This window comes from Aristolochia californica, unplaced genomic scaffold, assembly GCF_029961685.1.
Source record: "Aristolochia californica isolate CCGP_79_NKW_82.1479 unplaced genomic scaffold, dmAriCali1.0.hap1 SCAF_12, whole genome shotgun sequence".
Taxonomy (NCBI): domain Eukaryota; kingdom Viridiplantae; phylum Streptophyta; class Magnoliopsida; order Piperales; family Aristolochiaceae; genus Aristolochia; species Aristolochia californica.
This window is the reverse complement of record NW_027181793.1, coordinates 19,373,352-19,397,143: the sequence shown is the minus strand read 5'-3', so window position 1 is coordinate 19,397,143 and position 23,792 is coordinate 19,373,352. Positions and strand designations below refer to the sequence as shown.

The window sequence follows — 23,792 nt, the reverse complement described above, 5'->3', positions numbered from 1 at the left end:
GTGAAAGTTTAGTAAGTTCACCTGTGTGTTGTGTATTATTTTCTACTACTCTTGAATTTTTTTCCTATTTTTTTTTCTTACGCAAAGCATTAGGCGGGAGCCAAACACTCATGTGCAGCCTCATTTGGACCATTGTCATTTGGCTATGAATGTTGAACCTACTGGTTCTATCTAGGAGGATTACCATCCTGCGAGATGTGATGAAACATCTTCTTTAACTTATGGAATGGAGAAATCCTTTTTTTGCATGCACTAGTAAGGCACCCAGGAGCTTGTCAAGGAATGAGGATGAGATTTATTTGGCCATTGGTCCAAATTCTCACCAAGTTGTAAAAAACATAAATCAACCAGAGAGATATTGAAACTTAGGATTTCATGATGTATAATCAAAGTAGACGAGGATTAAGGGGTGAGAAGAGGAAGAAGTGACAAATTTGGAGAAAAGAGGAGGAAGAATAAGGTAATGGACTTATTCCAAACCCTCCCCTTTAAGCTCAATTTACAAATGACAAAATATTAATATTATAATTATACCCTTCACCTTAGTAAGAGTAAAGAAGAGACAAAAACGTAAACTAATTACATCAATGACACTCTAATATATTGATATCTTCCAACATTCCCCTTCAAGTTGGGAGGCAATGGTAGTGATCCCAGCTTGAAACAAATAACATAATATAGTAAAAATTTCTTCCATCATGGTGTCCCAAGGATAAGTACGAAATCGGGTGTAGACTCTCAAAGGGTAGACATGGGTGGTAAAATATAAGTTGACACCAACCTCAAATGATTTCAAACAAATAATGATAATAATCACTAAAGTGGGTAATGTCCGTTATTCACAAGACGACAATAAAAAACCCTAGGGTACCAATAAAAAGTCTTAATAGAGTTAAAAACACCCATATATATATAAAGGACCAACCATAACATGCACCAAAAAGGGTTGGCCAAAGGGGGTAAACAAGAGTCAAATAAAAGATGGTAGGAGAAACACTGCCAAAGGGAAATGGGTAATGAGGAAGGTAAGTTGCAGAAGTCGGGTCATCATGTGCTTTATTTTCCTAAGGAATTTAAATTCTTCATCAGATGAACCAATGCTGACAATAGTCAGCAAATAATGAACCTAAGGCAAGCAACCGAGTAGTCCTTCAATAATAATGTCTCAACCATGAGACACAATAGCACCTGTAGTAATGAGCCAATGTCCAAATAGCACATGCCAAATAATGAAAGTTTTTAAGGGTAATAAAGACACATGAAATAATCCATAGTGAGTCCATCCTTGAATAAGGAAGATGTGCACCGAATAATAAGTTAGAATCAAGTAATAAACTACCAATAAGTTGAACCAAGTGTTGTTAATCTTCTAAAAAAAATAACTGCACTGAGTGTGGCTGGTTCCGAAAGCAGCCGCAAGGTCATCTAAAAAATAGAGAAGAGTGAATAAAGCAACAGTGCATGTTGCTTCCACGCTTACTGCATCGGTGATTAATTTAGACACCTAACCGAGAGCTAGCCATATTAAACCAATTAATTAGCAGCCAATGCCATAAGTGTCCCATTTCTGAATCTAGTTCATGCTTAGAGATGTAATTATAGAATGAAGCCGATTCCAAAAGGCAAGATAAAAAATTGAAGGCAAAGCTTGAGGCTAGACCATTTATAGCTTGAAAGGATTTGATAGGTTAAGCGAGGTTGCTCACTTCATAAGGGGATAAGTACACCGAGTGTTTCTCCAATGTGATGTTAATATGTTGCAAGGGTTTCTCATAACTAGAGAAGAAACAAGCGTTTTGAATCTGAACCTAGATCAAAATCTCCTTACATAGATACTTTTGTAATTTTCAGCATTAAATAACTACTTTTTTTGGAACTTGCCATAATTCATAATATGAACACTTTTTCTCTTTGACAAATACATCAAGGAAAGTTACAGAAAATAAGATGATCACCTAAAGACTCTGTCCTGATATTGTTAGTTAACAAATAAAAACTTTCTAAGGGTAGATCATGAGATACTTTCCTGATATTGTTGATCATTAACAAAAACTAAAAAAATGAAGCAACAAATTTGGCTTAAATTCGGATCTTCGCATGCAACTGGATACCAGCATGACCTTTGATTCTTCCAATGTGAATATCTTCTTAAATATAGATCAGATTGACATAAAAAATTCTCCTTATAAAACTAGACTTAAATACCATTCATCTAAGAATAACTCCTCTTCAAAAAATATATTTCTTTTGAGATAAATAATCTGATAGATTTCAGTCTCTGTAATCTGGCCGAACTAAGTACTCTTTCTTCTTTAGCCAGCATGACTATTGACTCTTCCGAGATCAATGTATCCATATAAAACACTTAGATTTAGAATTGGTTGAATAGGTAAGAAAATAGCCTAATAGATATTTCTTTAGATATATAATTCTCCATATAAAGAGTCGTTCTTGATGGCATAAAATAACTAAAAAATTGAAGCATTTTACTGTCGCATGAATCTTTTCTTCTGCTTGACCTTTGCTGCTTCAAATGGTGATTTCTCTTTCTATAAAAATCTGATTTCAACGATTCTTTTCGAGTTGGAAACTAGACTCAAATAAAATTCCAAAGATATATAATTATATATATATATATAAATAAACTAGAGCAGCTATTTCTGACCCAAATGACTGAACATGGGAAAACTGTCTTTCTCTGTCTCTCTCTGTCTGTCTCTCATCTTAATCTTAGGTTCCAATGTTATTATCACGATTAGCAAAGACTGACTGAATGACATGACAAGATGAGATTGCTAAGATGTTTTGTGGGACTTACGGATCAGACTTGTTTTATTGATCAATCAGCCAAAACGTAATGCTTATGTATGATCTGAGTCACCAGTTCTGATTTATGAACAGTTGGAACAGAATATTTTAAATCACAAACATCAAGAAACATCTACCCTCTTTTCTCTTTCCTTTTACTCTTTTTCGGGTTCTTCTGCTTCCTAATGGCTACTAAACTGCTACCCACCAAGACAACAAAGTTTACTAAAATTCTGCGGAACCAGTTTTTCCATCCCCAAGAAGTTTGGAAGAGATATATCCTCGAAAACTTTCAATTATTAATTTTATTAAAATTTTATTTAGTTTTTAGTAAATATTTTCAATAACTATGATTTTATGAACAATGGATCCATGTTCGGTAGTCTATAATTATTATTATTATTATTATTACTTTATAATTACTAAAAATTCCAGAATTGAAACAAGATCAGTAACCCATTATAGAGGGATTGATGGATTGATTTGATTCTCAGTGTTCAGAAACTGCTATTAAGTATTACCACTGCAAGTAAAGGAAAAAAGAAATTGGGATGATTTAGTAGTTGAAGAGTGCAGGGACGTCATGATTACAAGAGATTGACATCATCATCATCATGATCAGCACATGTCTCCGGTTACCTGTGGGACGATCCAAACCTGCTTCCTGGATTTTAACTTTCTTTCCATTAACAGAACCTTTTCCTTCACATTCTCTCTCCTACATGGATGGAAAAAAAATTAATTTGGGAGTCTTTTTTTTTGTCGAAAATTTGAAGAAACGTTACTTGATAGGCAAAAAGTAGCAACAGGGAAAACTGCAAACTGACACGACGATTTACGCCTATAAATCTTCGCCTCCTACTCCATTTCTCCCCTATCGGAAGCAGAACAGTAACCGCCTCTCGGTTATACGCAACAACCATGTCGAGATCTTCAGACGAAAGCTCCTCTTTCGACACGCCAAGATCGGTGGTGAAAAGGGTCTTGGCGAAGCCGCAACGTGAAGGGGAAGGAGTGGTGGTTAGGAGGAGCATTGGAAGGTGGGTCTTTTCGTGTTTTGGTTTTATTCTTTTGTTCGTTTTTGATAGTTGATCGTTGATTTCTAATGGGTCTTTTGGTTTTCTGTTTGCAGGATGGAATTGCGATCTTTGGACCCTTTTCTTTTATTGGATGAGTTCTCAGGTGCGTGCGGCCTGTGTTCTTTTTGTTTTAAGGTTCAGTGCTGAACGTGGTTTGTAACGTTTGTTCTTGTTTCGATGACATTGCAGTGTCACCGCCTGCTGGTTTTCCCGATCATCCACACAGAGGTCAGGCAACCATTTCGTGGCTTTGTTATCGTAATTCTTCTCGGCTTCTTTGTTTTCCGTTAACTCTTACCAGGTTGTGTACGTCTGCTCTGTTTTCAGGTTTTGAAACTGTTACGTACATGCTGGATGGAGCTTTTTGAAATTGAACTTACCTGATTTAATCCGTAGGCGCCACTCCTTGATCGCTGTTTCAAGATAGGGACGAGAACGGCTGCGTCTGGCCGAGCTTTGCTTAGAGAAGAAGAGACAGAAAGAAAGCGCGGGGTGTATTTTGAGGGTAATGTAATGTGTTGTAAAACCCTCGGGTCTGCCAATCTTTTTTAGGGTCGAGCACTCGGACCCTCGCGTGACCACGTCCCCTCGGGCAAATGTCGCCATTAATCGGAGTTAGAAAATTCTTGGTCTTGTAACCTTTACTGTTTTAGACGTTGATTTCTAATCAAAATTTTTAAGGATAAATCCTAACTTGTGGGAGAGAGGAACATACGCCAACTTGTATAATTACAAAGTTATATTACGTTTTATTAAATAGTTCTCCTATTTACCATAATGTCATCCGAGACATGTGGGTCACTTTTGATATGTTACACTCTACTTCATCTTAATCACTGATTATAACCTATGATCTTAATAACTGATCTAAATTTTAACAAAAGTTTTAATTTTGATAATTGACTAACTTTTTGACAAAAGCTTTATGCTTTTATTGTCAAGTGTTTTAACTTTGACCATCGATCAACTGGCAATTAGGTTTCCTTCAATCTTGATTATTGATCAATGTCGACAATTTGAACCATTGATTGAGGTTCTAATTTTGATGATTAAATTTTGTATGTACCTTTCAACTATAGCTTAATTGATTAAATGCTATTTGATTTCAAGTTAAAATATAGATACTCTAGGGTTGACCAAAATTACCTAGATATCCCTACTTGGAAAAAAGTTAGCATAAAACAAATATAAAACAAATATCGGTTCCTAGAGGGTTTGTTGATGCCGATGGGCTGAAATAACCGATTAATTGGTGAACTCATTTGAAGCAGCTTATGGAAAATAAGGTGGAGCAATCCAAATGGAACTATGTTGACAATATGGACCCTATAGTGAATAACTTCCAATTCACCCACTTAAACACCACATGTGGAAGTTGTGCATCAATAGTTTATGTTTCATTGATTCGTCTACTTGATATAAGAGAAATTACATGAAAATATACATAAAAATAATTAAAAGTTTTACCATAATGTCGTCCCTTTTTTTGGAAATCTTTCTTCCTAAACTATGTGAACTCATTTTTTTTTTTTTTTTGCTCCTACAAAAGAAATATCGTGTACGCAAGGGAGACTACCGTATCCACTTGAGTACTATTTTTGTTATTTATTTGAATTTCTATGATAGTTTCATTTTTTTTCCAATAAACTACCATTTTCATTTGTTTGATGGGGTTGAACTTAAAAAAAAGCAGTGGTAGGGGTGGCATCAAGACAAGTCGAGTTTGAACCTGCATACGTTCGAGTTGGACTTGATTTAAATACTTCGACCTCAAACTCGAGTCAAGCCCAGCCTTGAGTCTAAAATTGGAATCGACCTCGAACCCAATAAATTTAATCGAATTCAAGCTTGAGCTTGAGCAGCGTTCGAACTCCAACCTTCATTTAAAACTTTGCATAAAATATATATCAAGTGCATTGTACATAAAATCATGCATAACTTTTACTTAAAATAGGGCATGCCCTTTGTACATAAACCTACATTAAATTATCTATAAACTTCATAAAATTATTCATAAACACTGCATAATAGTATGCATAAACTTTATTCGATTGAACACAAAGATTTAAATAAAATATCAATATCAAATTTACTATCACCCAAACAAAAACTATAAATCTAATATACATTTATAAACTCCAACTTTTTCTTTTAATGCTAGAAAACAATATGCTAAGTCCCCGTTTGCATGAGCAAAATATCCACCTATGACAAAAACAAAAGAATAAATTTTATTATTGTCTGATAAAAAAAATACTCGTCTAAACTTATTATGCCAATGTGACTTATTTAAAAACATGACTTATAAACAAAATGTGACTTTTATGCACATTTTCCCCTTATTAAAATATGTTGTTAATTGTGCAGGTTTCTCACTAGTATATGGTCTTGGTAGAGCCTGGGTAGGGATAAAGGCTCAGAGAGTCCTCGCCCTTTCCTCAATGTACTTATGGCTATGATTGAATTGATAGTTTGACAATTACTTTAACTTTTATATACTTTATAATGAACTAGGACAAAAGGCATAAAATTTTGCCCGAACGAAGTCTTAAGTTAGATATTTTTCAAACAGGCTAAGCACTAGATAGGCCTACAAAACAGAAGGTATGACCTAGACATGGAGAACCTCGCCTGTGCATGACGTTTCTATAGCATAACAAAAAATAATCTGTCAAATAACATGCAAAAATGTAACACAAACACCAAACTCAAAGGTTATATTCTCGGTCCAGAAAAAAGGTAGTTCAAAATGTATATAAACTATCCAAAATTCAACTAGAGGGGAAAAAAAAGTATGCAAATAACCTTGAGTGAGGAGGAGCACACGACCCTTCCAAGGCCAAACAAACAAAAATTGTACCCAGAACTAGAACTTTTGTGTGTCAAATTAAATTTGAACCCATCACCTAAAAACATGAAGCAAAAAATTCATTAAATAAAATATAAAATTGGAGGCCAAATCTTTACAACAGTATCATTGGAATCCCAAATACTATATAAAATAAATGCATATGAAGAGTAAGTTCTAAACCCCATTTGGAATGTCAAAAGTTGATTTTATAGCTTGACAAAATGCAGCCTTAACCAGATATTGACAAATATAGTAGGCCAACACATTGTGTTTGCCAATCGGAATAACAATCAGGTATTTGCCAAACATCCAACAAGCAACAGGTGCCTATGAAATCTGCTCACTGCCTCTACGGTACTCCATGACTCAGATTTTTCAGGCCCTATCATAATAATCCATGATTTCTCAGCATGCTAACATCAATTTTCAAATGAGACTCTTTAAGGGGGGGTTAGTCAACAAAACGGATTTTTGAAGTTCATGTTCATCTCCAACATGAAGATCATGTGAGTCATCTACAAGATCTTCTTCTTCGCACTTGCCTAAGGAGGGGCTAGTCAACAAAACGAAAATTTGATCTTGATCTTGATCTTCATCTCATGCATCTACATGATCTTCATCTTCGAAATGGGTGTTAGTGTGGACAAGTTCATCTTCTAAATCTTCGAAATAGGGTGTTAGTGTGGACAAGTTCATCTTTATCTTCGTCTTCGAAATTTAAAAAAAGTATTTTAATTACTACTTTTAAATCACAAATAAAATAGAGTAAATAAAAAATAAATATGATTAATGAATAAAAAATTATTATATTAATAACATAAGATAAATTTTTTACATGGTATTAATTAATAATATATTTTCACAAAATTAAAAGTAATTAATTAATCAAATTCATACTTTAATTATATTTTATTTACCAAAGACTTAAATATGAAGTTTAATATAGTAATAAAATTGAAATGTGACAAATAAAATTTCGATTTTCCATTTCTTTACCAGCATGTCCTCTTCTTTTTTGAAAATAGCTTTTCATGCTTTTAATTTTTGGTTTTGTGACAGAGTGGAACTAGAATACATGCTCCAAAGAAGATTGAAATTTGAGATTGAAGCCTTATCTGTATCGTCCATTTCTTTTCTGTCAGATGTGTACAATCCGTCCAAAATTCAAGATGAAGCTTACATATGAGTTACATCTTTCATAGATTTATCTCTCTCTCTCTCTCTCTCTCTCTCTCTCTCCATACCTTCTTTCCCCCTATTGATACATGTTCAAGGTTCAAAAGTAAAGAATTCTGCCTCTGGCTTTTTAGGCAGCTCCAGTCTTGGATTTAGTAGCAATTCAAGAAAAATAGAAATTGTTATTGCCTTCATAAACGTACATATAAAAGCTTTAAGGATAAGGAAAAATATATTGTGGAACATCACACCAACCAAAATTTCCGAAATTGTCTCAACTATGGTTCTACAACTCATTCACTGGGTAAGTTAACTTGGTTTTTGAAGAGGTCGGCGCTGTTGTGGAGGTGGGGAACCGGTCTTGAGCATGACTTGAGAGAGACTCAGTTTGAATTGGTGTGACTCGAACAATCAAACTCTGGCTAAATGGCAAATGTACAAGGATATCAATAGAGATTGGAGAGTGCTTTTCATCTGTAAGAAGTTGGTCAATGAAAACACAGGTAAATAAACTAGAACTTAGCTTCCTGGTAGAGCGGATTGTGCCAGAAGTAAATCAGATGCTGTTAAAGTTCCAGATTGGTCAACATCTAGCCCATCAAACTCCAATACAGGTGAAATATCTTCTTGACTAATCTTTCACATATCTTTGAGCTTAAAAACAATGAACTCGGCCGCACTGGGGAAATCATAGAAGACATACTGTGATCAGAATTTAGGAAGTGAAATGGTTTTAAACCGTGGAGATGAAGGACCTCTTCTTCCCCTACATCCAGATGAAATGTCATCTGCGCTCCACTAACGTCTTCAAGTGTTGAAGGGCGTCATGCGGTTGAAGATCATCTCGGACTGCAAGTTGACTAACCCCCCCTAAGAGTTCGAACACTAAGAAGAGGATCGTCTCCACTTATACCCTTTTTCTCCACCCATTGTTCTGCTCTCAGGTATGCTCACCTCTCTAAAAGTATTTATTTTCTGCTGTAATTTTTAATACTTATTCTCATTATGAAACAATTAGTGGCATTTGAAAGTTGAAAGCACACATCAAGAGAGAAAATTTAATCAAAATATCACTCAGGATCGTAACCCAACTGGGTCCTCTGGCCTTCCACTATATACAACACATACCAAGCAGGATCTTGCCAGTTCAACATGTTTAAGCATTTGATAACATCTGAAACTGATAAAACAAGCATTTGATTTCATCCGTCTCTGACAAAATTATCATAAAAAGTTAAACAAGAACTCATTAGTAACATGACAGGAAATAACCACAGAAGAGATAACACAGGCCGTCACTTACCGATTTTTAACAAGCATTGGAAACAAAAACAGAAGATACAAGAAAATAACAAACAAAAAAAAACTCAAAGTCGAACCTTGAGGAGCTCAAAATCATAATAAAAAACTGGACAAATTGATCTTTTAGGTCAAATTTCTTCCGTCAGCAACACCAGAAATCGGTTATAGTTAGTTGAGAGATGAAGATGGTGAGGGATAGGGTAGAATGAGGTTTGTGAGGAAGAAAATCGACATCAATCTCGGTAGCTTGTGTCACCGATTTTGCTGTCGAAAGTTTTAGAAGAAAGTTTATGAAACTTTTTCGTTTTGATTTCGAAAACTTCAAAATCAAAATGAAAGTCAAAACGAAGCTCCCCCTCTTGTCCTTGTCGAGTCACGGAAGGAGAAAGTCGAAACGGTTTTATTTAGTAATCGAGTGGGCTCGTGAGCTCACGAACAGAACCTTGGCTCACACGAGTTCGGTTCAGTTACTTAAATGAGCACGAACAGCTACTGTTCGATGCCACCCCTACCTGTTTTTCAGTTTTCAGTTATTGGTTTTCACAAATAAGAAAGACCTCCTCCCTGAAGGAACTGAATTTTTCTGGCGGCATATACCGATTTCCAACTGATGGAATTCTCTTCTTCTCGATGTCGTTCAATTCCTTTCTGAGGCTGGTTTTGTCTTGCATTTTTCGGGCGAAGCTTTTCCATAAAGATGAAGTTCCTACATAATAAAGTAGAATCGTGGTTCCGTGATCAGGGTGTAAAATTCTGCCTCAGTTAAAATGGCCATGGCAGAGCGACAGGGAACATAGGAAGAAACTTCAAGAAAAGTACGAGAGATGGAAGAAACAACTTCAGGATCTCTGCTACGCTGTTAAGGCTAACTCTGTTTCTGACTTGCAGGATATAATTTGCTCCATGGTCCTTTCCGAGTGTGTTTACAAGGTAAGTGTTTTACCATGTTATTCAATCGTGTTTGATCACTCAATCTCAGATGAGATCATTCAAAATTTACAGATTGGCGTTGTTGTTGTTGCTTTTGAGTTTTGATGCTTTATAGTCATATTTATTGCTTTTCACTTGAAATCAAAGGGAATATTCTTTTTTTATGCTATTTTTGGTGGAAGTCTAGAATCACCATCAGTTAGTGTTTGTGTCACGAGTCGAGCTAGTATCAACTGTCAGTCTCAAGTTTCATTAAGGAGGGATTTGTCAGGGATTAGCTTCGAGACCATGTACATGAGCATGCTATTGAAAAAATAATAGAAAAACAAATCTATGTATTTGAGCACTTTTCAGGATGAACTAACTCCTTGCATTCAAGAAGCAATTCCTTTGTGCAAGTGTTTGCAGATGATGTAGTCTGAACATTGACCCTTATCCTCCACAATTGAATGGTGCACCAATAAGTCTCATAATTGCTCTTTAGCTTTAATTCTTTGGGAGCAACTATGAACACATCAGGAATTGAACCGTCCATATCTGGTATTCATGTGGCATTAAAGAAGCAGTGTTTGAGCATGCCCTTCTCAAGTTATGGGAGAAGGATTTTGGAAGATTATTTCTATTACAGTATTATAGAGTTTATGGAGAAAATAAAGAATATATTTAAGTCAATAAAATCTCAAGTGGATCATTATGGAAAAGACAGATCCATTAGTCCTTTTCTGGTCAAGCCAAAACAATGAACTTGGAGCATGGTGAAGCCAACAAATGAACTTGGGGGAGCCTTTGCATTTACAAATACCTATACTAAGCCGTTTCAGGCATTGAGGATATCTTTTAGCTCTAGAAATCCAAGCCTCAGTCCCTGATTTACCTCCTTCATTTGTCTGCTTTAAATTACAATTTGATGGCTCCAAGGCAACATGAGGGGGGGAGTTGTGGAGATACTTGTTTGGCTCTCTTGGAATTCTCAAAAATGAAGTTGAGCTTTTAGTCGTCCTTCAAGGAATCAATTTCTTTAGGGAAATCTCCTCAAGGCCACTATTTTTTGTTGTTTATGTTATTTTATTAAACAAGGCCACTTCCATTTTTGTGGTCATAAGTTGGTTGGAAGGGAAAGTTCCTCACAAAGTTGTGTTATGTGAAGAGCCCTTCGATTTTTATTCTACTCTTATTTAACTTGGAGCTGACTGTCCAATATCACTTCACTTGTGTGAAATAAAAAGGAGAGAACCAAAGAAGAAATAGAAACCAGAAAATAAGAGTTTGAATAAGAAGAGAAGCAAGGGAGGTACTGGTACAAGTGGATAGGATAAAAGAATATGGTTAGTTGATTGCTCTATCTTACATGCAACTTAAGTGTTGGAGAGCAACTGACACAAATACTCTCCCTTATAAATGAAGCATGTGAAATTAAATAAACTGAGAGGAATACTGTTATTCTATGACATTTGAGACCCCTTTGAGCTTTGGCATATGCATCTATATTTTTTGCCTTTAAACCTCAGCTCTCATGTTCGGCATTTCTGAGCCAAGTTGCTTATTGTCGAGTACAGGAATTCACTGAGGAGAGGCTCTCACTGGAGTTGGCAAGACAACAAGTAGCAAAGGCTTCAAAAGGAGGGCGAGACTCTCAGGGCAAGGGATAATCAAAGCTTTGCAGTACATATGAGTAAATTATATTTAAGTTGTTGACATTGGATTGATCTTATAGGATACTTCAGAAACACATCTGTGGCCTTCGGAGACGAATCCCCTGTTTGCACCGAATTGCAATTTCAAGCAAACGCCTATCTTCAATAGGTGAACAACTCTTTTTACCTTCATAAGCAGGTATTTGATGAGGAGTGTTAACTAGAATTATTTGGTTATATTGCAGTCAATTCCAGTTAAATAAGAAGACCATGATACATGCCTAACATGTAAATCATAAAAATACGAGGAATATTACTTTCTGAAATGGTTGTATGCAGTCTTACACCCAGAATGTCACGTGGCCTCACACTAGAATGTTTGTAGGGGCAGTAAGACCAGAGAAGTAAATACTCGTAATACCAGAGAAGTAAATATTCATAACATGATTGGTGAGCAAAACATAAGTTCTCAAAGCAGGGTTTCCATGCCATTTAGAGGTCCCTAACATAAATTTTGTCCTGTCACCATATCTTTAAACTATGAAGCCTCTGCTTTCTCAAAATCTGTTATGAGCGTTATAGTATTGGATTTTCTTTATCTCTTCTGTTATTTATATTTCTTTAAAGAAATATGGTGAGTTAATTTGTAGTCCTAATTTTCGAATTTAATGATTCAGATTTTGGTCCTTCCAATTATCAATCCATTGTTGGGTGAGAGGCTGGTACTCTGTATTGCCTTGATTGCCTCCATTGCTTATGTAAGTATTGGTACCTGACCAAAAACTTGATTACATTAGGCTGAGTCAATACGTTATATTCTAAGGCTTTACCTTTTGGAGAAGGAGTTTTCTTACATATGTTTTGCCTGCAGGGGGTATTTTATGGCTTAGCATGGGCACCCTGGGTATGTATCTCTTCCTTTCATCCTAGTTGCTTCCTTCCAATTTTTAGGAACCAAATGAGTACTGTAAAATTAGGGTCCTGTAATGGAGGTTTATAACAATGAACGAAAGAGGAGCAGAACCATGCTCCAATCAGGCTCTAAGAACATATTTCCAAATGTCTATATGACATTCTTGCATTCTATATGTTATCAAATAAGTTCTGGGTATGGTGTACCATTTTGAATGAAGCCATAAAATGTTGAAATCCTTTTATTTATCTGTCCATTCATCCTAGTTGTTTCCTTCCAATTTTTAGGAACCAAATGAGTAGACTGTAAATTATGGAGGGTCCAGTAATGGAGGTTTATAAAAATGAAGGAAAAGGCAACAGAACCATGATCTAATGCAGGCTTCAAGAACATATTTCCAAATGTCTGTATGATGTAGATGTGGCCCTTACATTCCATAGTATTATCAAAATAAGTTCTTGACATAGTGTACGATCATGAATGAAGCAATATAATGTTGAAATCCTGTTTATTTACACCAACAAAAAAAAAGGATTCTCAAACCACACTTTGTATAATCAGCGTCTGAATTTCAGTTCTGAAAAAATGATGTGAGTGAGCAGTTGAAGCGGCAGGGTGCTTCAATTCCACTTGTTCCACCAGGCAAGAGCACAGCTCTCTTCATCGAAACCACTTTCTTTAAGAACTAATTTTTGCTCTGTACTTTGTTGACGTTGCAACAAAGTTTGGAATGCAAGTTCTCAGTCGGATATCGGTTCTGGGTTCGGCCTTTCTGGCAAACCACTGCATTTCGTGGGTTTGCTGGCACATCCGTGCTTATTCTTGTTGGATGAGCCACTGATACTGCAAGAAAAGTTCAAGCAGAGATCATATCCCACAAGAACAAGAACATTGAAATTTGGGGGCTGATGAAAACATGTCCGATTGCGGAGCAGTAACTATTTTTGTAAAGGTTTATTTATTTTCGATGAATACTGTTTTTCTGTATCCTAAAGAAAGGAAATTCGGAATTTCCAGAAAATTCCTTTTGGGATTGATACATCCGCTGTCTTTTTTCCCCTTTAGAAAGAATTACAACCAGTAATAGAAATAATGAATTTTCTATGATTCAGAACTCGTATAATTTGGTACTTACATCGAACAACAGAAATTACAGTGACTCAGAAAGAAAATTATGCACGCACTGGCTTCTTGAATCTCGTCGTCCTTCTCGTTGAAAAGTTACAGAGGCATTCGTTGAAGGATGAGGCCGAGCTGGTTGTTGGGGCCATGACGGTACGCCCAGATGACAATATGGTCTCCTTCCCGTAGCTCGTTGACGTCAACGAGCACCTGCCAGCCATGAAGGAGAGTCCATTGCTGCAGACTCGGCCACCGCTTCAACTTCAGCTCCCTTCGCCAACCTAAGGGATCCATCACGGAGACGTAAATGCCCGAACCATCGTGGGGTTCGATCTCACCTCTCTCCCAACACTTCAGGTGAGGCTTCAGCTTTTGGACAACGGAGCGAGGGATGAAGAACCTCTGATGATGGCGATGTATGTCCGTCTTGGTGATCCTCTTCTGGCCCAGCCATACGGGCTCGGTGAAATCGCTGTACAGCTTAGCAAGTGATTCCAGCAACTCCGGTTCGGCTTTCCTCTTCGGCTGCCGCTCTTCCTCTTCTAGCTTCAGCCTCTTCTTCTCAAGAAACGCCAGCAAGTCAGCTTCTTCGTCTGTAACGACCTTGCGGCAACGCTTTCTTTTCCCACTCTCTGCCATCTCAGTCTCACTGCAGTCTATGGAAGAAGGTAAAACCGAAGAGAATGGGGCGGATTTTATAGGTTTACAACGTGGCAAATTACTTCTAGTTGCATCCTGATTCTGATTCAAATCCAATCAGGAAAGACAGTTGCCTAAATTGGCAACCGTCACTCGTATCCTACCGATGCCAGTTAGTAATCATAAATGCTGAATCTATTTTGATTTAGTTTGCTGTTAGTAATCATAAATGCTTATTTTGATTTAGTTTGCTGTTAGTAATCTATTTGGATTCAGTAGTTAGGACTGATCCTGGTTTCTTCAGAACCGAGAAAATACAGTTGGAAAGTGTGGAATTCGTCAGTTTCAGACAAAGTTACATACTTTTCTCCTGGTTTCTTCGGAACCGAGAAAAATATTTTGTAACTTTTTAAAGTATAAATCTAATTGTAAAATTGTAACTTAAATAATTAATGAACATTAATTAATAAATGTTATTAATTATTTTAATCAATATAATCATATTAAGGTAAACAGTCAGTAATTAAAAAGAGGTTAAAGGTTTGTTATTCAATTACAAAATCTCAAAATCTTTCCATCACATTCTCAAAATCACTATCTAATTTTTTAAAAATAATAACACAAATAACCAACTTAATTTCACAAATACCTAAATTTGACCGATCAACTACACATGTGTACAAGGTGACATGTAAGATCGCTTGCGTGGTGCCGTATCATCACACCACATCATCACCCATAGTGCCTTACTCCATGTCACCCATCACGTCATTGGTAAGCCATGTCATCTGCAATGTCAGTAAATGCCACGTAATCCATCCACGTTAGTTTGCCTTTTAAAAATATTAATTTAGGTTATTTTGTAATTAATTTTTTAAAAATAATAATTTCTTGTTTTAAAAAATCCTACACATTTCATTTCATTACCTTCACTTTAATATAGGAAAAAATATAAAATTTGATAAGTAATTATTTTAAAACTGCATGTGCCAGTGAGATTGTGAGAAGGCACATGCTTTATTAGAAATTCTAGCTTAAGGTAGGGTTAGTTAAACATCAAATAAAAAAAAACATGATTTCTAAAGCATAATCGTAGACGTGGTTGAGATTTCCAACCTTGACTTGAAATAAAATTTGTAGGTGGCATTCTTTATGGACCCAAAATCATATTGCGTGGTTGAATATTTAGAAATTGTTGCAATGACAAATCACCTCCAAGGTACAATATCTATATGTCTTAAAATGCAATACCATTTGAACCCAATCCTTCCTCCTGCGTTTTGTTTATCTATTGGACGGTCCATGAATTTTGTAATAGAAGAGTTAAGAGTCGTTGAAGACTTTGTGGCCTAATGGACAAGGCACCACTTTAACTTGAGAATCTAGGTTCGATTCCCAACAAAATCATTTAGTTTCTTTGCTCTTATGTGGAAAAGGCCTCTTGGTGTTTATTTGTATGTTCAGAGTTTCTTACAAAATATATTATTGCATGAGAAAATGTCTTCAAATTTTAAATAAATAACAGGCATATCCATGATTAATAGATAACCAATAAAGATGATGGAGACCGTAAATCAAGTGATATTAGAACTATGTCTGAATTTACAACATGAGTGAAAGTTTAGTAAGTTCACCTGTGTGTTGTGTATTATTTTTTACTACTCTTGAATTTTTTTCCTTTTTTTTTTCTTATGCAAAGCATTAGGCTGGAGCCAAACACTCATGTGCAGCCTCGTTTGGACCATTGTCATTTGGCTATGAATGTTGAACCTACTGGTTCTACCCAAGAGGATTACCATCCTGCGAGATGTGATGAAACATCTTCTTTAACTTATGGAATGGAGAAATCCTTTTTTTGCATGCACTAGTAAGGCACCCAGGAGCGTGTCAAGGAATGAGGATGAGATTTATTTGGCCATTGGTCCAAATTCTCACCAAGTTGTAAAAAAACATAAATCAACCAGATAGATATTGAAACTTAGGATTTCATGATGTATAATCAAAGTAGACGAGGATTAAGGGGTGAGAAGAAGAAGAAGTGACAAATTTGGAGAAAAGAGGAGGAAGAATAAGGTAATGGACTTATTCCAAACCCTCCCCTTTAAGCTTTATTTATAAATGACAAAATATTAATATTATAATTATACCCTTCACCTTAGTAAGAGTAAAGAGGAGACAAAAACGTAAACTAATTACATCAATGACACTCTAACATATTGATATCTTCCAACACTCCCCTTCAAGTTGGGAGGCAATGGTAGTGATCCCAGCTTGAAACAAATAACATAATATAGTAAAAATTTCCTCCATCATGGTGTCCCAAGGATAAGTACAAAATCGGGTTAAGACTCTCAAAGGGTAGACATGGGTGATAAAACATAAGTTGACACCAACCTCAAATGATTTCAAACAAATATAGTAATAATAATCACTAAAGTGGGTAATGTCCGTCATTCACAAGATGACAATAAAAAACCCAAGGGTACCAATAAAAAGTCTTGATAGAGTTAAAAACACCCAAACATGCACAAAAAAGGGTTGGCTCTGCAGAATGCTTCAAGAACAAGTGGTCTCATCAAGAAGATGAACTCTGTAGCTTGCGAAGACTTGACCAAGGACCAGTTGAATACCTGCCTCGACGCCTACACCTCTGCCGTTTTCTCTTTGTAGGAAAGCCCTCAGGCCTTGGCCGCGAAAAAGTACGACGGAGCCAAGTTGGGGGTGGTACTCGATGGGGCAGCACAGTGCGAGAAGGCGTTTGAGAATGGAAATGGGTCTCTGTTAGCTTATGAGAACAGCAATCTCCATCAGCTCGTCAACATTGCTCAGGCCTTGCACCGTTTTGCTACCAAACACTCGAAACATTGATAATTTGATCTCTCTTCTTCGTTCTTGGCGTGCCATTGCTTTGTCCATCTCCTGTTTTTTATGCTGTCTGGATCAATTAAGCTACAGTTCATAATAAAATAACTGGGAAGAAGTGAAGAGAAATTTCATTATTGTTACTGTTCAAACTCTTATCCTGCAATTGTTACATGTCTTTGATTCATAGTGACTTTGATTGCTCCCTCATATGTGATTCATCTCTCTTTGGAAGAACGAGTTCTGTTTATATAAATGTAGAAGAATCACAAGGGTTTATATACGTTTTGCATCTCAAGGACATCCTCAACTAGGTGTCATCTAGACGTGTTGACAAAATTATATAAATCAATGCTTAATCATTCATTTTTTCTCCCATTAATTTTGAATCTTGAATTCCTTCATGTAATTGATTGGAGTGAATTGAAATAACTTATCTCCTTGATTGATATGGGTAGATTGATCATGATTTGTAGGAGATCCTTGACTAGCTTTGGAAGGTTATATTGGGACTTGCATACGAGAATTGCATGGATGAATTTATCTATAGCCATGCATGGGGACTTCCCTCTTTGTGGGGATGAGATGGACTTCACCCTTGCTTGGATTTGCATGGGTGACATGTCCCACTTCTTCCCCCCCCCCCGAAAGGAAAACTTTATCGTCATTCGCTATTCTCCTCTCCCTCTCCCTCGGCCTTCATCTCCCGATGATTTTTCTCGCCCCATCCTCTTCCTCTCGTCTTCGTTCCCTCTGCTTTCTCTCGTCATCTCATGTTTTCGCTGTCAATTTTCTTTCGTCATCGCTCGATTTTTTTGGCCCCATCTTCTTCTTCTCTTCTACGCATCTCCTCTTCGTTTCTCTCTCAGCCTCACTCGTCCTCCTCCCTCTCTCGTCTCTCGATTTTTTTGGCCCCATCTTCTTCTTCTCTTCTACGCATCTCCTCTTCGTTTCTCTCTCAGCCTCACTCGTCCTCCTCCCTCTCTCGTCTCTCGATTTTTTTGGCCCCATCTTCTTCTTCTCTTCTACGCATCTCCTCTTCTTTTCTCTCTCAGCCTCACTCGTCCTCCTCCCTCTCTCTTTTCCCTCTCGGCCTCACTCTCAGCCTTCCTCTCCCTTCTCGTTCTCGCTCTTCTCTTTCCTCCTCTCCCGATTTCCTTCGATTTTCTTTGATTTTTTACATTTAGGCGTCGATTTCTTCGATTGGGTATAGATTTCCCCATTCGGTGGTGGTTTCCCCCAAATTTCAGAAGGTAAGCCGAAACCCTAATTTTTTTTTTCAACTAATTTAGTGTCGTATTTGTTTTAATTTTAATTTTTGTACATAATTTATCTTGATTGTGGCCTAATTGTGGGATTTAAGGTTCATATTCGTCTTGATAGGGTTTAGTTTCGGGATTAGAGTTGGGGTTTGGGACTTTTAGGGTTTTAAGGTCTAGGGTTTTAGTCTTTAGGTCTGGAATTAGTGTTTATGTTTTTTTTTTTAAAAAAAATAAGGGTTCTCAGTTTTTGGGGTGATAGTGTTTTAAGTGCTTAGTGTTTAGTATTTGGGGCTTTTAGGGGACTAGGGTTTATGGTTTGGGGCTTTTAGGTGGTTTAAGGTCTAGGGTTTAGGGTTTGGGACTTTTAGGGGTTTTAAGGTCTAGGGTTTATGGTTTGGGTTTTTTAGGGGTTTTAAGGTCTAGGGTTTAGGGTTTTAGGGTTTGGGACTTTTGGGGCTTATTTTAATTTGTTAGGGTTCTCGGTTAGGGTTTAGGATTAGGGAGTTTAGTCCAGTTTAAACAAGGCTTAGTCGCCTACAGGGGCGTCCATTAGCCAAAGAAACCCGACCCCCATCAATGATGGTGTACGGTTTGTAGTGACTGTACAAGGGGCTCTACAAGGGGTATTCGGTGAATTTGGACTTGATGAGTTTGTTTTTGCATTTTTCTAGTCATATGCAATGAAATTAGTTCGATTAATTTTGAAATGTTTTAGAATATTTTTGAATATGTTTGAAGTGTTATGGAATGCTCTTGTCATGTGGTGAGGAGATTTTGGTGTTATAAATATCCACCACATGGTATTTTGTTATTTGTTGGTTGTGTTTCTGTGTATGCCTAGTTACTACGACGGGTAATGGTTTACTGATAAAAAAAATTTCCTTGAGGACCATCTCGGATTTAGATTATAAATGGCTGGAAGAAGACAACAAACTCCTTGATCATATGACATTTGGACCTTCGATGATGAAAACAAAATGCCCGATCTCTTGGTTGAGCAAATCAATATGGGGAACAGGATGCCCAATGGGGTTTGGAAGCATGAAATGTATTTCGACTGTGTCAATAGGTTCAATGAAGATGTAGCTAATAAAAAAACTGTTGAGCAGCTCAAGAATCGAACAAGATCATGGAAGAAAACTTACCAAGCAATAACGAGTTGTCTCAACACTAGTGGGTTCGGTTGGGATGCAACCACACATCGAGTTACTGTATGTCATTCTGTATGGCAAGATTATATCAAGGCAAGTATATTATGATGTACTGTAAAACATTTTGTATATTTTTCGCATTACTAGAACTCTATTCCAAGTCGTCTAAATGGTGTTTTATCCTTGTAGGAGCATAAAGAAGCTAAAAAGTATAGACAACAAGGCTGGCCCCTTATGACAAATTGGCTTTGGTAGTGGGAAACTCAATAGCCATGGGGAGAGTAAGTCAAAATGACGAAGACATTTGCAATGGTGTCCAGCATGAGGAAGAAAATTCACGCTTGGACATGCTCGAGGATGTTGATTTAGGTAGAGATACTCTTTTACCATTCTTTACAGAAAATGAGTCGGCACCTGATCAGTCTTCAAGTGCTAACCCGTCAACTTCAAGTCGTCGTAGAAAGAGACCGCAAATGGCCATCGATGAAGTATCGTGTTCGTTGATACAATGAAAGAAATTGTCACCTTATTGCGTGAAACTATAATAAAACCTAAAGATGATAAAACCGTTGGAGAGAATTGGTAAGAAGGACATGTTTACGAAGCTGCCAGTGGAAGAGCGACTCGGTTTGCTTATATTTTTTTCTGGTGAAATATAGTCAATAGTTTTAAGTTCACTATTTATTTTGGGACGCTTGTTTTGAAGTTTAATTATGTTTTTTTAATTATGACTTTATAAGACATATCGTTGATAGATTATGAATGTTATTATGGTTAAGATTTGGGTTTTCATGATTGTTGTGTTCTTATTGTGCGGATGAATATTGTGGGTGTGTGATTGGAGATGGTTTTATATAGGTGTGAATGAAAATAGGTTATGATTGATGATAAGGGTATGTTTTTGTGTTTATGACATTTAGGAAGAAACATGAATTATTTTTGAAGTCGTCATTGTGGTTGTGGTGATTGTATTTGCAGATTTTCATGGAAGACAAAAATAGGAATGTAAGAATGATAGCATTCACATGTCTTATATACATTATGGGAAGATACTATCTCAACCATAGGTATAGATGTGCACTACGTCCTCGTGGGATTGGTGGTCCGATTTATTTTCAAAAGGCATTAGCGAAATCACCTGTTAAATTTTGAAAAGTTTACAGGATGAATCAAATTGTGTTTAAAAAAATGGCAAAGATACTTTATAGTAAAAGATTTTTATCACCCACAAAGACCATCTCAGTGGAAGAACAACTTGCATATTTTCTCCTAACTGTTGGTCAAGGACAAGCATATAGTGTCACAACAGAGATGTTTGATAGATCAAACTAGACTATAAGTAGGTATTTCAATAAGGTGTTGAATGTTATTATCAAACTTCGACCTGATTACATCAAACAGCCTTCAAAACGGACTCACTCGAAAAATTTTAAACAATCCAATGTTTTATCCGTATTTTAAGGTTACATCACTTGGCATCTAATGAACAATTTTAGATTAATATTTAGAGTTACTTTGTATTAATTGAAATGATATAATTAGGATTGTATTGGGGCTATTGATGGAACTCATATCAAAGCAAACATCTCACTTGAAGAACAACAAAGGTTCTGGAACAGAAAGGGCTTTCTCTCACAAAATGTGATGGCAACATGTACAATTGATATGCAATTCACTTATGTACTTGTTGGATGGGAGGGATCAGCAGCTGATTCCCGTGTATTAAAGGACGCATTGACTCGCCGAAATATAATCTGTGTACCTGAAGGTAAATAATATATTTTTATGTAGTAATTTTGTTTTATTTTATCTTCAATTATCTTATGTGGAAAATATTTTGTACTTTAGATAAATATTATCTAGTCGATGCTGGTTATGCAAATATGCCAGGATTTTTGGCTCCATATCGAGGAACTCGTTATCATCTACAAGAATTTGGAGACAACCTACCTAGAAATGATAAAGAGTTATTCAACCAAAGGCACTCATCTTTGAGGAATACTATTGAACTAACTTTTGGTGCTTTAAAAGCTCGATTCCAAATGTTGAAAGGCGCTCCTCCGTTTTCTTATAAGATCGAGATGAAAACTGTAATAGCTTGTTGCATATTACACAATTATATACGTAAAGAGGATTTCAATGATATGTTTGAATTGGAAGATGATTCTTCAGATGATGAGGTTGGTGGAGGAGGTGATGAGGTTCGATTAGCAAGTGAAAATTCGGATGAAGATAGAGATGATCTTGGGGATGAAGGCAACCTATCAACAACAATGCGGGGGTGTCGTGCATTAGAATCCACTAGAGCTGCACAATTTCGAGATGCCATAGCGACTGGCATGTGGAATGATAAAGGCAACCTATCAACAACAATGCGGGGGTGTCGTGCATTAGAATCCACTAGAGCTGCACAATTTCGAGATACCATAGCGACTAGCTTGTGGAATGATTATTAGTGGTTGTACTTTATTGCTTTTGAACATGTATGTTGTCATTCGTATGTACTAAACTAGTAAGTTGATGACGTTAAACACACGAACTTGTTATTAAAAATAATTTATGTTAATTATATTCGATATTATTTTTTTATAATTTTTTTACATGTTTACATTTTATTCTAGTCACACGTAATTAGTATATTAATTTATAATAAACTTTAATCATTAATTGGTATAATTATCCAATTTCTACAATTAATTAAACAAATGGTTTTACAATTTGTGTTAATATTTTATTAATTATTAATAGTTAAAAATAATTAATTGGTTTAATTATCCAATTAATTAAACCATTAGATTTTTATTTTGTGTGAATATATTATTAATTAATAATATGTAAAATATATATTATGTCATTGATAAATTAATATATTCATTAATTTATTTTTTATTTTTTATTTTTTATTAAAATAGTGAGTTTTAATTTTAAATTATATCTTATGTTATTAAGAAAAATTTTATTTTTTTATTATATTCACTTATGTTATTTTTAAATTTTTTATTTATTTTAAAAAATTTATTCTAGTCACACGTAATTAGTATATTAATTTATAATAAACTGTAATCATTAATTGGTTTAATTATCGAATTTCTATACTTAATTAAACCATTAGGTTTATTTATTATATTCTCTTATGTTATTTTTTAATTTTTTTATTAATTTTGTATAATTTATTCTTGTCACACGTAATTATTGTTTTAATTTATAATAAAATATAATCATTAAGTAATATAATATAGTTTTTCATTAATTAGGATATTAATATATTCTAATACTACACATTAAATCACTTATAAGTGTAGTAACCACGTTTATTTTGGTTAATTATATGTTTAGGTGTATGTTCTATTCAAGTATATTATAAAATGTTACTCATTCTCTTCTTTATAACATATTTTTCATTTGGGGGCACTAACACTGGAATCTGTTTTCCGGCCACTTGAACTCATCTACACTAAGGGGGGTTAGTCCACAATGAAGTGGAATGAATTCCCCCCGCATTACTTAGTTCATCCCACATATGGTGTTAGTCCAGAATGACTTGAATTGAAGTGAGATAACACCATTTCCTACCTATTTTGCGAATCATCAGCTTTCCACGCGCGACGCCCGTTGCTTCATCCCCCCCCCCCCCCCCACTATTTTGCTCTCCCACTCGTCAGCCTCTCCAGACGATCTCTGCCCCACCCCCGTCGGCCGTCCTCCCTCTGCCCCCACCTCGATCGCAGAGCCCCTCGGCCTCCCTCTCTTTCCGCCTCCCCCCCCCCCCCCCGTCAGCCTTCCTTCCTCCCTCACTCGACCTCCGTCGCAGAGCACGGGAGGCCAGAGCCCCTCGGCCTCCCTATTTTCTCCCTCTCGGCGCACCGTCGGAGCGTCGCCTCCGTCGCCGTTGCCCGTCGCCATCGCCGTTGCCAAGCCCGCCGCAGAGGAAGACGAAGACGATGTTTAATTTTTCCTAAGTTAGGAAAAATTAAACATCGTCATAATTGGTTTAATTATCCAATTAATTAAACCATTAGTTTTTTTTTGTTAATATATTATTAATTAATAATATTTAAAATGT

General features: G+C 36.2%; 2 protein-coding genes across 2 annotated transcripts; one reads left to right on the top strand and one right to left on the bottom strand.

The window, feature by feature from the left end:
* Positions 1-3,701: 3,701 nt before the first annotated feature.
* Positions 3,702-4,551, top strand: LOC137945221 (pirin-like protein). Its single transcript, XM_068790996.1, has 4 exons — positions 3,702-3,848; positions 3,941-3,990; positions 4,077-4,115; positions 4,215-4,551. Exons 1-4 carry the CDS (start codon positions 3,730-3,732, stop codon positions 4,253-4,255), a joined length of 249 nt encoding a protein of 82 aa, XP_068647097.1. The 5' UTR covers positions 3,702-3,729; the 3' UTR covers positions 4,256-4,551.
* Positions 4,552-13,801: 9,250 nt separating this feature from the next.
* Positions 13,802-14,454, bottom strand: LOC137946653 (B3 domain-containing protein At1g32030-like). The gene is made up of 2 exons (XM_068792980.1): positions 13,919-14,454; positions 13,802-13,823 (listed from the first exon to the last, which is right to left on the bottom strand). Exons 1-2 carry the CDS (start codon positions 14,452-14,454, stop codon positions 13,802-13,804), a joined length of 558 nt encoding a protein of 185 aa, XP_068649081.1.
* Between the last annotated feature and the right edge of the window lie 9,338 nt (positions 14,455-23,792).

Coding starts and splice junctions, on each gene's coding strand:
- LOC137945221 (XM_068790996.1), top strand. CDS start 3,730: ATGTCGAGATCTTCAGACGAAAGCTCCTCTTTCGACACGCCAAGATCG. Junction 3,991..4,076: donor TTTATTGGATGAGTTCTCAG/GTGCGTGCGGCC, acceptor ATGACATTGCAG/TGTCACCGCCTGCTGGTTTT. Junction 4,116..4,214: donor TCCCGATCATCCACACAGAG/GTCAGGCAACCA, acceptor CTCTGTTTTCAG/GTTTTGAAACTGTTACGTAC.
- LOC137946653 (XM_068792980.1), bottom strand. CDS start 14,454: ATGGCAGAGAGTGGGAAAAGAAAGCGTTGCCGCAAGGTCGTTACAGAC. Junction 13,824..13,918: donor ATCCTTCAACGAATGCCTCT/GTAACTTTTCAA, acceptor GTTCGATGTAAG/TACCAAATTATACGAGTTCT.